The sequence below is a fragment of the Grammomys surdaster genome, unplaced genomic scaffold (genome assembly GCF_004785775.1).
Source record: "Grammomys surdaster isolate TR1022 unplaced genomic scaffold, NIH_TR_1.0 184, whole genome shotgun sequence".
NCBI lineage: Eukaryota > Metazoa > Chordata > Mammalia > Rodentia > Muridae > Grammomys > Grammomys surdaster.
The window spans coordinates 4,625,911-4,638,917 of record NW_021604629.1 but is presented as its reverse complement, the minus strand read 5'-3'; the positions used below and the strand labels follow the sequence as shown (position 1 = coordinate 4,638,917).

Here is a 13,007-nt window from a genome sequence, read left to right as displayed (position 1 = left end):
GAAGGAAGGAAGGAAGGAAGGAAGGAAGGAAGGAAGGAAGGAAGGAAAAGGAGAGAGAGAGAGAGAGAGAGAGAGAGAGAGAGAGAGAGAGAGAGAGAATATAGATGTGGTGGTGTCATATAATCCCAGCACTGGGGAAATGAAGACTGATGTATCCCTGGGGCTCCCTGGCCAGCCAGCTTAGGCTAACCAATGATTCCAGGGTCCCAGCGATAGACTGTATATCATAAAACAACAGTGCTTCAGGGGAGGACAGTGCTTGAGAAACAATTCCTTGGTTGATTTCTGACATTTGCGTACAGTCATGTGCACACATGCACTTACACATATAAACACACACAGACACACATACTTGTATGCATCTGTACATGTATACAAACACAAAGGTACTCATGTGCATATACACACACCTACATACACACATGCATATTCCTACATATATGTATATATGCACATGTATACATACACACAGACACAAGCAAAACAGACTCTATGTACCTACACACACACACACATACACACACATACACACACAAAGATAGACACAGAATTTCATTAAAGCAATGGATGGAACATAGAAGTAGATGAAACTGTTTGTTATCTGCCTCGGTGTCTCCTAACTGTGACTCAGGCTACAGCTCTTCCCACTGTGTCTCAGGCCCTGGTCATCATTTGAGGTATGAGCCATGAAATTCAAACTCTCAATGTACAAGTGAAGGCGATCTAAATCATCCGAGTTTGTCAATCCCATTTGATAGCTTGGTGAAAATAAGGATTAAGACAGGGAGCTTTGACTATAGAAGTAACAGAGAGAGACCTGACCATGGCTTCATCCCAGTGACTCTTGTCTTGGAAAGAGAAACAGAGAGACCTCACTTCCTGAGACTCCTCAGTAGGGCTAGCTTTGCTAGTAAGCAGTATCCATACCGAATCTCATTTAAATCTCCCAGGTGAAAAGGTTACTAGCACCCATAGACAGGTACACTTCAGTGACTTGTATGTGGTCGCCATAATCTATACCCTCTTCCACTGATCCCTAGAAACCAGTGCTTCCTTGCTGTCCTACACTGATGCATGAGACCTTTTCAGGGAAGGAGACAGGATCAGGGCTTTTCAGGAAGGGCTAGTAGTAAGGGGTCTTGACTTTGTCCTGTGAAGCTATTATACACACTCTGCCATAAACTCTTGGTCACCTCTGGGGAACAGGCCTGCAGCTCCTCTGGAGGTGTATCTGAGCATCTGTGAGATTGGGGAGACTCTGCCATGAGTACCTGGCTCCACAAAAGAAACCTGCATGTAGCTGTCCACACATTTGATGACTTCTCAGGCTTTACAACGTTAATTTAAGCTTTGCAGCCAAAGTAAGTCTCTTTGGTGGCAGTAATTTGCACTTTAATGTCAGCAGTTTGCTGAAAAACCACCTGGGTTTAAAGAAAGTCACTGTGTTCAGTAAAATCTGGCCACATTTTATGTTTATGGGCTTTATTAGGGCATCCAGCTGAGCTAGTTAAAACTGTGTCCCTATAGTCAGTGAAAGCCCAGGACCCTCAAATTCACTCATTCACTTAATAGCTATTGAATAGATACCACGAAGCAGGCACAGTATATTCAGTGGAAAGCACACAGACATATCCTTGTGTTTGTGAAGGTTACAGTCCAATTCTGGAAGACAGATATTTAAAGAATAAGTACATGAATAAAATATGAATGTTTTATTAAGGAGTGTGAATGCTGCGGGTATTCCAAGAGGGTCTAACTTAGTAGTGATGGGTTAAAAAAAATGTTGAGTTTGCAACAATTATTCTAGAGAAATGAGTTGACAGATGTGAAGGCAGAAGCAGAAGCTAGAAGGGACACGCTGTGGTCTAGGATCATTTATTTCAGTGGCCATCAAAGGAAACAGGACCCAGTTTTTGGCATGGGTTGCCATGCTGCCTCGTGTCCCCACTATCTGTAGACTTAGCATAGCCTCTCGCTGTAGGATATGAATCGTGCTTGCCTGTTTCCTGTGACCTCTTGGTCTTCATTTCTCAACTACTCTTTTGGTATTCAACTTTCCCGCCTTTCCTCTTGGCATTCTCCACCTCTAGAACTATGAACCATACCCTCCAAATGGCTCACAACTTGCTATCAAGCATTGGACATTTCCTGTACTGAGATGAACTCTCTTTTCTTTCCTCATCCTCTGTAGCCCCCTCCCCACAGTGGACGCTTCCTGACATCACCTTTAATGCAAGTCAAATACTAGTATTTTTCTAACCATGTTCTGAGGTCATCTGTGGATAACACCTCAGAGGCTCTCTTTGCTCAGTAGAGCCATTTGTCACCTAGGAATAGATAAGCACAAGACTTTCCCAGTTGTCTTCAGTGTCATTGGCAGGGTCCAAAGCTAATGTGTATACAGGCCAAATCTACTACAAAGGCCAGATGCTGCCAAGAACTCAAAGGTCACACTCAAGGGAAGGGCTGACCCTGAGTAGACAGGCTCAACAGAAGAGAAGCGACTGCAGGTTGCCCGAGTTACCAAGGGCTCCCAGTCTCTGAGAATGACCTTTGCACCTTTCTCTGCTAGGATGGTAACCTGTCCTCTACATCTAATTCATCCCTCCAACTTGAGTGTGCAGAATAAGTCAAACAACAGCAAGTTTAATAATTGTTATAAAACAAAGGCACAGACTATGGGACCCAGGAACTGTCACATGACTCTATTAGACCAGAGTTTAGTTCAAAGATGCCATTCCTGTGATCTCATGTCAGGGCAGAAATTGGCTGAGATGCCCTACCCTGGTACCTGATTCTCTCATTTCCTCTGTTTCTATCCATGTAGTATTCATAACAAGGCAAGCATGGGCTGAATACCTTCCCATGATGCATCACTCTCTTCCACTGGGTAGAAAGGAAGTTCAGGAGGAGATGCAACTTGCCAGAGTATACAGCAGCTGCTAGCAGAGGTCAAATTCTGAATCCCACTCTCACTAACACCAAAGCTGTGCTATTAAACATAACGTTTGGCTTCCAGCCTGCCATTGTCCTGCCTTTCCTGGGAACCCATGGTCTACCCTGAGAACCAAGTAGTAGCAGACGGGAAATTTGATCAGAACATAAAGAATATTTTGAACGAAGGGAGATGGTTAAACAAGCAATTGCTGGGAAGGGGAGGGGGAGGACCACAAAGCAGGGTATAGGGAAGTGACTTTGAACTGATACCTGGACACTGAGTTTGGGTAGCAAGGTGGGGTGGAAAAATACATTACATGTGCCAAAGCCTAGCTGATAAAGGAACAATTGAATGCTGGATTAAGAAGTACTCAGTGTGCTCTGTGTGTCCCACTGTGTTGGGAGCACCATTCAAGGTGGGAGGGTGGGGGTGGCAGCAACATGGCTCTGGTGATTGAGGCAGGCATGCACACTCTTAAGGTGAAATGACAAGCCGATTCTGAGGAGCAGGACTCATAAGAGCACTGCTGTGAGTAACATCCTGTTCTGCACTGTTGAAATATGTCAAGTAGTGGCCTTGTTCCAGGCACAGGGAGAAAAATTACCCTGCCACTTTGTATTGTCAATAATACTGTCACAGGATTCACAGGCTATTGGGGTAAAGTGCCCTGGAATGTGACCTGTCTCTAGTATAGGCGAGTCCTATCATGGGGAAGTTTGGAAAGGGGCACAGCCTGTCAACTGTCATGCCCCTTCTCCTGGCCCCCAAAGTCACCCCTGAAGATGCTAACTGCTCTTAAAACATGGTCACCCCTGAGGAGCATTGGCTCTGCCTTCAGCCTCTTTGGGAGTCAGGCAGATCTTTCTGTGTCACCAGTACCAGCCATGTGGCTTTGGGCAAGGACCTTTTTCAATGTGTTTCTTGCCTGGAGTTGGAAATAATAGCAGCGGCCTCACAGGTTATTCTGAAGATTCTCCACAGAATATTACAATTCGTGTGGTCATGGACAAGCTTGATTAGGGATTATAATGTACCAGGTGCACTGTGTGCTATCGATCTAATCCTCTCGGGGACTTCAGGAGACTGGTGCTATTATTATCCCTGTGGAGATGGAGATGGAGACATACGTGGGTCAAGGTAACTACTCAGAGTCACACAGCCAGCATGAAGCAGAACCAGGACCTGGACCAATACAATACAATACAATACAATACAATACAATACAATACAATACAATACAATACAATACAATACAATACAATCTGGTTGTAAACTTTCAGTCAACAGTACTGTGTTTAACTGCCCACTCCCCAGCCCCACCCCATTTAAATCCCAGATCTGAAACATAACTGGCACTCAGAATTCTTGTCCCTTTCTATTGACCCTAAATAGTATACTAAGTAACAGATTAGCAAAGTTCCTTCCAGTAGCTATGGCTATGAGGACCCTTTAATGTGATACTGGCCAGTGGGAGAAGAGGTCTTGACTTCCTAACCAACACAGCCAACTAGGTAAATCCAAATTTCGTCATATCCTGTATGGGGATTTATTAGTATTAATGAGCAAGTGTCAAACATGTGAAGGTTCTCTACCATACTTCCAAATGAAAATACTCAGCAAATAACCCCCACTATCACCAAAGATCTGGAGTACTTCCCCTCAGAAGTCCATGGAATATGGGGAACAGAAGTACCACTGGGCTCTTTAACAGTAGCTGTCATTGACTTTTGTCAAGATCATCGAATGTCCATTTGAAGACGGACTTCTGAGCTGGGAGTCCCACTGGTCCTTTTCTGTTATGTAGTGGTGTAGAGACCATCGTTGGGGAGAGGGGTGTGGCTAATCCAAGCATAAGGGAGAGGACAGCACAACTCTTTGAGCTCAAAACATCCACACTATCTGGCTACATGGAGCTTGTGGCAGACGAAAAAGGTACATTAATTTTTTTTGCAAGTAAACTCATGGCAATAAAATCCCAGCTATGAATTAATTACTTAATATTCCTATTGCAGGAGGTGGAGGGGATGAGATCCAGCTCGCTCCCTCAGGGCAGTGTGTGGAGAGAAGGTGGAGAGAGCTGGGTTTCTCTGTTCATATTTTGTGGCGGTCTGTAGCCTGCCTCACAGAGGAGCTGATGGGTACATACTTTCCTTGCTTCTACAGGTGTGGCAGTGTGGCGGGAGCGTGGAGGTCCTGCCCTGCTCTCGGATTGCCCACATCGAGCGGGCCCACAAGCCCTACACAGAGGACCTCACTGCCCACGTCCGAAGAAATGCCCTCAGGGTAGCCGAGGTCTGGATGGATGAATTCAAAAGTCATGTCTACATGGCATGGAACATACCACAAGAGGTAGGGAGCCTGCATGGGGTAAAACTTCAAGCTTGGTGAGAGAAAAAAATTCTGAAACAAAACACTAGACTCCGTTTTTCTTCCCAGGGACAGTCACGGTCTCATTGGCCATATTAGACTGTCAAGCCTATGCTTACTACATACAGGAAGAAGCTGGCAAAAGTCTCTGATTCTTATCTGCATCCACCAGCATGCTTGGAGGAGAGTGTGTTCTCTCAGAACTTTAGTGGCCTCATTTTAAAGGAAAACTAAAAAAATAGGATGTGGCTCAAGTTGTTGCAATGCTGGCCCAGCATGCGTAAAGCCCTGGGTTCAATTCCAAACACTGCACAAAACCAGCTATGGTAGCTCAGGCCTGTGATACCAGCCCTTGGGAGGGAGAGACAAGAGACTCATAAAGTCACGATCATCCTTAGCTACATAGTGAGTTTGAGGGAAGCCTGGGCTACATGAGATCTTATTTGAAATATTTGTAAAGGTGGATCAGATGGCTCTAAATTTCCTTCCTTGTCTCAGCTTCTCTGGTGTCTTGTGGTTCAGGAGGATGAATAGATAACACAACAGTAATAAGGGTGAATTCTCAAGGACATGTTAATTTCGATATATACTGGCTTCAAGCCTCTCCATTGAGCCAGGCAGAATAAGGGAAACCCATATATCTGTGAGATTTCTTGAGCCATATGGATGCAAATAAGATACATTCCAGCAGGGATCCTCAGTTGGTGAAGAGGATATGACTTTCTGACCTTCACAGAGCCCCATCCTTGCCTGTCACTGTCTTCTATCCCTCTAGTCACTTATGCTAAGACATGTCAGAGGAGAAGTAATATTCTTCTCCAGGTTTGGTTCACCTTGGCATATGTTGTATGGAAATGACTCTCAAATGCTGAATTGGGAGAACCTAACATATGCCAGCTGTCGCACTCCAAACCTGTTTGCCCGCTTGCCTGCCTGGGCTCATTGCTCCTGTCACCTTCTGTGTGACAAGGCTGTTAAATGCATGGCCTCTGTCATTCCTCCCAAGCCAGGGATTCCCCCCCCAAACCCCCATTGGCTGATCTTCAGAAATTCCCCAGTCCTAACAGTAAAATGATTTATCTCTGTTTAAAGTTTCTACAAGGAAGCCCTGTACTCTGAGCTTCCCACCAACTGTGTGCTGCTCTGGCTGAATTGTTTTATTTTATTTTATTTTATTTATTCATTCATTTATTTATTTTTGTTTTTTTGTTTTTTCGAGACAGGGTTTCTCTGTGTAGCCCTGGCTGTCCTGGAACTCACTCTGTAGACCAGGCTAGCCTCGAACTCAGAAATCCGCCTGTCTCTGCCTCCCAAGTACTGGGATTAAAGGCGTGTGCCACCACCGCCCAGCCTGAATTATTTTAAAAACTAGACTGAGCCTTGAGTGGCAGCTTCAGGCAAGCTCTCTTCGTGGATGGAATCCGGGCCTTCATGGCACCCATGTACCAACTGTAGTAGTCCACCATCACAGGGAAAGTGACCTCAGTTGGGTCCCCTTACGATCAGCGAGGAGGAGCCAAGATCTTCAGTGTAGCACAGCAAAACCTCCGATTGAATCCCTGGCAGGAAGAGGTGTCTAGGGAAACCCCCATGTTCCTGGATCCAGCTGATGCTGTGAGCATTAGAACTCAGTATTCCACTCAGGATTCTGATTCCCATTCTGGGTGTTCCTGGATGCTGAAATGTTTCCTCTCCAGGATCTCACCAGTCAACACCATAGCTCTGTGTGGGATCAGTGTTGCACTCGTGTCTGCCCCCTTCTCTCTGCCCCCAAAGCTGCCAGTCTTCTCTATTCCAGCCAAACCCAGTGAATGGTGGATGCCATAAGCAAAACTCAGTGAAAATTAATATTTGCCTGTAACCCCTCCAAGGGGAAGAAAACAGATTAGACATGGAAATACTCAGGTAAAAATTTTAGATAGAGAAAAAGAAAGTCAGTGTGCTTCCTGTTGAGCTGAGGAGATGGCTTAGTTAGTAAATCACATTCCTCAAAAGCATAAGGACCTGAATTATATTCCCAGAAGACACTAAGGAAAGCTGGGTGTGGTAGCACGTGTTTGTAATCTTCCTAGTGCTGGGGAAGAGGCTTGCCGGCCAGTCAGCCTAGCATACGTATTGAATTCCAGGCCAGTGAGAAACAATGTCTCACGAAAAGGTAGAGGGTATTTAGTGAATGACATACGAAGTTGCCCTCTGGTGTGCACTCATGCACACACAAACCATTTCTTCTCTCTCCCTCTCCCTCTGACACAATCGTGTGCCTAGACACACACACAACCTCCCATATCCCCCATCACTTCCAGCTTCCAACTCCCCTTCCTTCAGATTCTTGAGCTTTTCCAGGGTCAGGTGTGGGGAAAATTTAAAAGGCCGCCAGAGTGGCGCAAGCCCCGGAGGGGCTTCCGCTGCCGTGGCAGGTCCCACATTAGAGAAGAGGTCCTATGGTTCCAGTGGCCTGAGGGCCTTGGTGGCGGCAGGCCCCAGTAACACGAGGAAGTCCTTGGTTCCAAAAAGGTTTATTGTCATGGCGGATAATAGATGGATCTAGGCATACTCCCAAAAACTCAGGGCAGTCCCGAGTTATATAGGGAGGGAGAAAGGGGGAGGACTGGGGGAGAATCTGGGGGAGGCATGTTTAATTTGCTCTGCCCTCTGGCCTTCATTAGTATGTAAATTCCTAGGGCCTGAGGCCTACAGCCTGGCCTATGTGACTCTATGGAGATCTATGTGACTGCTTTTCAGGATCTTGGATGATGGGAGGGACCGAACTCCTGCCGGGTCTCACGCAGAATTCCATGGAGAATCTCGGGGTTCTAGGTACCTGCTCAACCATGACCCAGGATACCGTTATGCAGTCCCACAGTCAGGGTTTTCCATTTTCTGCTACTCTCCATTATACTCCAATAACAAGTCTGCCTTTGGTAAAGCTCTCATGGACTGGCCTCTAGAGTACATAATATTCTGGACATTTAAAACTCCTTCAACTGGGGCTGGAGAGACAGTACTCCCATTAGGGAGCATATATGTTACATCTGATGGTCTACCAATATTAATAACACCAGCTCTTAGAAATCTAACACCCTCATCTGGACTCTATGTATACCCACATACATGCAGTTGCATACACACAAACAGTAGGGGGAGAGAGAGAGGGGGGGAGAGGGAGAGAGAGAGAGAGAGGGAGAGAGGGAGAGAGAAAGGGGGGGGGAACCTAAGAAAACTTTTCTTAACCTACACAATCCTCATTTCTTTGAGATTCCGTGGTTCCTATGCTCTGTGGTTCCACACTTTTGGAAGGCCTCTCCCTCAGGATGCTACTTCTTTCTCCCTTCGGGGTATGTCGTCCCTCTACTGCTGCTTAAATGCTCCCCAGAGATGTCCCCTTCTTCAGCCTCTCATTATACTGCCCCTCTCAGTAACAGCTTCAGCTCTTGGATGTCTATCTCACACACATGCCGATGGCTTCCTAATTAATATCTCAAGTCCTGCTTGTGAACTGGCATCTCCATCAGCCAGCTGGATGACTCCTGCTGATGTCCTCCCTGGCACCTTAGGCTGAGTCTGACTACAGCTAAGGATGTCATTTTCCACCCAAGCCAACTCCTGTTCCTAATTGCTTGTCTCAGTTCCTCATGCTACCATCTGCCAGATATCTGGCTGGACATTGTTCATAGTCCTTTCTTCCTCCTCTTCTGTTATCCCATTCTGTGAATCACAGAGCCTTCCTGTCCGGTCTATATCTAGTTGCATCTGAACTCAGGCCTTGCCCATAGAGACTTCAACTGATTGCCCTGCTTTAAGTCTTCACCCCTTCAAATCTATCCTTGCTAAATGATTTATCCATTGTCCTTCAAAGTCTGTGAAGGACTCTTCTCAGAGTACAAAGGCGAGGCCAGGTGCACTATTTGACACATACTCTCCTCTTTGGGGATGTCCGCTTGAACCCCCACAGTCTTTGTTGGAGGGGGCAGGTCTTGCTGCTTTTCAATGCTGTGCTTGCTTATTTGATCTCTCTACCTGAAATTCCCCACTGACCACCTCATGTTCAACTCCTATCTCTAACAAATCTTCATTCTTACAGACTTGTGGCATTTCATACAGGAAGCTAACCCCAGCACGGAAAATGGTCCTCCCCCAGTATGCCTTTCTCATCATATGACCAGCCTGTCAGACAATAATCTGTTGTCTACAACCTCTATCTTATCAGACCAGTGGCTCTCAAATCTGGCTGAACACTAAAATCATTTGACCCTTAGAGATTAGTTGAACTGGTTTTGGAAAGTAAATGTTGAGGAATCCCATGCCTACCTAAAGCTGGAACTACTGGGATAAACTGTGGGCTTCCTGAAGACATTTTGATGTGCATGTTTGTGTTGAAGTGTGTAGCACAAGGCAGGGTGGGTGGTAAGGCTCACTGGAACCTTGTTTATTAACATGGGACAGCCTGGCTATGTGTGTGGTCTCTTCCCCTGACTCCCAGCCAGTGGCTCTTAGAGCAGAGCTGCCATTCAGCTACATCAGAATCTCATGGAAAACTTAGAAAACACTCTTCTGGGCCTCATCCTAGAAATTCAGGTCAGTAAGTCTGTAGAGATGGCAGAACCTCTGTCAGGATCACAAGATGATGGCTTTAAGGAGCCAGGATTTGCTTCATCCTTTAGAGTCGTCTCAAGTGTGTCAGACTCCAGGAAACATTGACAGCTCACCTCTTCCCTGCCCAACCTTCCTGGTACCCAACACTCCAAGCTGGATAATGTAGGCTCTTGTGTCTATTCTCCCTTACTCTCCACTTCCTTCCCTGCCTCACATGTCTGTTTGCTTCTCTGCCTCTCCCAGATCCTCATTTCAGGCATAGACTGTGTGTTTTGACTTGTCTGTGCAGTTACTAACACATAGCAAATAGGAACTCCAGTAGTTGACAAAGACTGAAAGGTTTGGCTGCCACCTGCTCTCCATGTCTTCCTGGGAGCATCCCAACCACCACCACCACCACCACCATCACCATCATCATCCCAGTACTGGCTCAAGCACAGGCACATCTCTACCCACTTACTTCCCCTCTCTGGCAGCCACTGCAAATTCAGAACAGAAGCTCTTCAACCCTGCTCAAGTGGTGCCCAGAGCATCCATTAGTTAATGTGTATCAAGAATCACATCGGTACTGGCTTGGCACCCAGAAAATGTTCATTCGTGTCCTTGGTGCTATTGGTCATACAAGTATGTTCTTTGTCTGCTCTTACCTGCTACTCTACCGAGCCCTCCCCTGGGCCATGCATGGAGCAGAGCTGTCCTCTTCACCTGCACCCTTACCACCACATTCAACCCCAAACTTGTGAGAAGCCAGAGCAGCCTCCAGCACTTGCATCCAGCTATTTTAATTGAAATTCAGTTTGCCAGTCAGTACATAGGAAACCAGCCTGTAGCAAACACCTGTATTTCCTTCTGCAAAGTTCAAGAACCCTCCTAGCTGCGCTTCTCCTGCCCAAAGACAGTCTGAGTGCCAAGTATGGCCCCATGTTGCTTTGTTCATACCCTTTCTTTGAGGCTTGGACACATGGAATTTTGTGATTTTTGTGGCAGAAATACTGAGCTATTTGTGGGGTAGCCAATTTTTTTATTAGTTTTCTAAGACTGTCCAAATGAATTAGCCACAAGATTGGTTTCCTAATACAACAGAACTTGTTTCCGCTGGGTCTTGAAGCCAGAAGTTCACATTAAAGTGCTAGCAGAGCCAGATTTCCTCCAGTGGCTTGAGACGGACATCCATCTTTTCTTGTCTTTTCCAGCATCTGGGGGCTCCTGGCTTTCCAAGACCATAGAGATTCATCACGTAGGTCTGCTGGATCTCTATGCGGGCCCCTCCTTTGTGTGCTTCTATATGTGCAAACCTTCCTTTCTGTTCTCTTACAAAGTTACTAATCATTGAATCTGGGGCTCATCCTATTCAAACAGCTTCATTGTGAGATTCCTAAGCTGTAAGAAGTCTTCAAAGACTTCTTAAAATTCTATTCAGAGGTCCTAGACAGCCATGGATTTTGGAGGAGAGAGATCATCCAACTATACTAAATGTTAAGAAAAAAGAAAGGAAGGTTCATTGTTTTCTAATAATGCAGGCCAAAGTACCCTTGTCTAAGTAAGACCACTAACCATTTCTCACTGCCATTAAAAGGATTTGATGCAATTGGCAGGAAAAAAACACAGTACAAACATACTGAACCTTGGAAACACAAAAGCAAAAGTCAGTTAATAAACAGGATGAGGTGTGTGTGTGTGTGTGTGTGTGTGTGTTTCTGCACACTCGTGCACGCGCACATATGCATAGATCTTAATATGCAAAAGTTGAAAATGTATAGGAGGCTGGTTCTGGAGGTTCCTGTGATAACTGGAACACTGGAGATTATATATATATATATCAGTCTATGTCTCTATCTGTCTATCTATCTATCTATCTATCTATCTATCTATCTATCTATCTATCTCATTATATCACAAGCAGAAATACAAGATCCTGAATACAGAAAGAATGGTTTGCTATGAAAACTCACACCTTTAGGAAAGCATGGGGGCTGTCCTGAAAGAGGATCTAATAGTGACCCCTTGTCAAAGCTAATGCTCTTGTGGTATTATAATTGTATTTCATACAATTTAATAATTGTATACCACTCAAACTCTACTATAGTCAAGTATTCAGCCCCCTTACTTTACTTATACTAGTCCCGTTTAATATGGACCTCATATTTTAAATTCCAAATGGAGATACTTATGGGTGAATACTGCACAGGGCCCCTTTACCAGAAAGTCTCTGAGAATCCTGGCTGGAGACACCGGGTCACAGCAAGCATATTGATACAGAAGTTTGTAGCTATACATAGCCAGTACACACAGAGTAGGCCTGACGGGAGCTGCAGCTCCGCCTCTGCTTCTTTACAGGACTCAGGGATCGACATCGGGGACATCACTGCACGGAAGGCTCTGAGGAAGCAGCTGCAGTGCAAGACCTTCAGGTGGTACCTAGTCAGTGTGTACCCAGAGATGAGGATGTACTCTGACATTATCGCCTATGGAGTGGTAAGGAGCCAGTGGCTTGGAGTTTCATTCAGATGCAGACAGAAAGGAAGACCAGAGAAGAATGTTAAGATGGAAGGGAGGGAACAAGCCCACTATCACCTCTGTAGTATGCTATGATAAACTTGGGCTCAGCCCAAGCTGATGAACCTTCAATAGGCTTCGCTTTCACAGCCTGAGTCTTTCCAATCCCTCTGAGAAAGGACTGTATCTTTCCTTCACTGTCCTCTGCAATTCACCTGTGACCTCAAGTTTGCATAACCCTCTAAACAACATGCATAAAGAAGATTTAGCTTCCTTCAGATTGCAGGTTAACACAGCTTATACTCACTGGTACTCCCAGCTGGGGTGACTGGGGAGTGTCTTTCAAACACCTGAATGCCTTGTCTACCCACTGGCTGGCACCTCTCATTCATGTTTGACGCCTCCCTGGGAAAAGTTCTAAGAGGCAGAACCTCCCTTAAGTTTACTGAAGGGTTTTGCAAGCTTTGTTGGTTGATGTGCCTATTCCTTCTCTCTCTCTCTCTCTCTCTCTCTCTCTCTCTCTCTCTCTCTCTCTCTCTCTGTGTGTGTGTGTGTGTGTGTGTGTGTGTGTTAGCTGACAGAGGATGGAGTGGAGAAAATACCATTCGTTCAT

General features: G+C 45.6%; 1 protein-coding gene across 1 annotated transcript in view; it reads left to right on the top strand.

Annotated features, from left to right (window-relative positions):
• Galnt18 (polypeptide N-acetylgalactosaminyltransferase 18) overlaps nucleotides 1-13,007 on the top strand; it is a 301,481-nt gene that overhangs the window by 243,601 nt on the left and 44,873 nt on the right. Inside the window, exons 7-8 of the mRNA XM_028768019.1 lie at nucleotides 5,102-5,287; nucleotides 12,236-12,373. Of these exons, the coding sequence (XP_028623852.1) occupies nucleotides 5,102-5,287; nucleotides 12,236-12,373 (324 nt within the window). The remainder of the gene's footprint in view (nucleotides 1-5,101; nucleotides 5,288-12,235; nucleotides 12,374-13,007) is intronic.